The sequence below is a fragment of the Sinocyclocheilus grahami genome, unplaced genomic scaffold, assembly GCF_001515645.1.
Source record: "Sinocyclocheilus grahami isolate Dianchi unplaced genomic scaffold, SAMN03320097.WGS_v1.1 scaffold13154.1, whole genome shotgun sequence".
Classification (NCBI taxonomy): Eukaryota; Metazoa; Chordata; class Actinopteri; order Cypriniformes; family Cyprinidae; genus Sinocyclocheilus; species Sinocyclocheilus grahami.
Genome location: NW_015514770.1, coordinates 1 through 1,122, shown reverse-complemented (window position 1 = coordinate 1,122; position 1,122 = coordinate 1). Strand labels below are relative to the sequence as shown.

At 39.8% G+C, this 1,122-nt stretch overlaps 1 protein-coding gene across 1 annotated transcript; it reads left to right on the top strand.

Moving 5' to 3' along the window:
• Nucleotides 1-84: 84 nt before the first annotated feature.
• Nucleotides 85-763, top strand: LOC107578964 (rap guanine nucleotide exchange factor 4-like; the record flags this gene model as incomplete). The annotated part of the gene is made up of 3 exons (XM_016264859.1): nucleotides 85-258; nucleotides 447-597; nucleotides 675-763. Coding segments are annotated over exons 1-3 (293 nt in total), but the record flags the coding sequence as incomplete, so codon positions are not given.
• Nucleotides 764-1,122: the final 359 nt, after the last annotated feature.

Sequence of the window (1,122 nt, the reverse complement as noted above, 5' to 3'; positions counted from 1 at the left end):
TCAAAAGTAGCAACTCTAAAAATATACATTACACAGTGCATACATTAACCATACATTACATGCATTTACAAAAGAAGTCGATTACATTTAACAGAATTAGCTTACAATCACTTTACCGTGATTCATGTTGCAAATTGTAACCACCTTTAGCTAACTTTTCTTCTTCTCTGTCTCTGTAGATCCCGCTCTGGATGACTTTTTGCTTATGCACTGTGTTTTTGTCCCAAACAGTCAGCTGTGTCCTCTGCTCATGGCCCAATATCCTTTACAGCTGTGCTGACTGATCGGTGAAATATATAACCGAAGTCTCCGTAGTTCATCAGCTCGATACAAATGGTCAATGTGCCATAGCTGTGTCCTTTACGAATATTGTTTTATTCAACAAATGAGAAGGTCGCTAAACTCTCAGATCGTGTGTGGCTCTGAAGTCCTTAGCGCTCGTTCACCTATCACGCTCAGCCGTCTCAGGGCAGTGAACAGGAGCGGATGGATTACTCTCTCAATAACAAGCGCAGGGTGATTCGTCTGGTCTTACAGTGGGCCGCCATCAACACAGAGCACCTGCAGGAGGAGGACAGCTCTTTCAACTTCCTCCAGGTCAGCAGCTCTGATCCGCTCAGCCGTGTTAGCTGATTCAAGTTAACCAGTTCACAAAGCTTTGTTGTTTGTTGCAGGAGTTTTATGAGACAGTGTGTGAAGATTCCAGACTCATTCCAGCTCTGAAAGACCAGCTGCCCGAACTAGAGAAGATCATCACGCAGAAGTACGAGCACAGTTTTACAACCCTGTTTATCCTGACATATGAAATAATAGTCAGAAACATCTCTCTTTTTTTAAACCTTAAAATCTGGGTATCATATTTGATAAATCAGGCTTTTGTTGCTCATGTAGTATGGTATAGTGATAATATGAATACACCCTCAAGGCCCTGAGAGCAAAATATGCTATTTGGTGCAAATGCTGATTCATATGGCCAAAAAGAAAGATGAAATTCCGGTAGTTTGAGAGCTTTATAATAGTACTGCAGACTACTTACATAATATGTATATAAATTGGTGCTGTCAAATGATCACATCAAAAATAAAAGTTTTTGTTTACATAATATACAGTATATATATATAT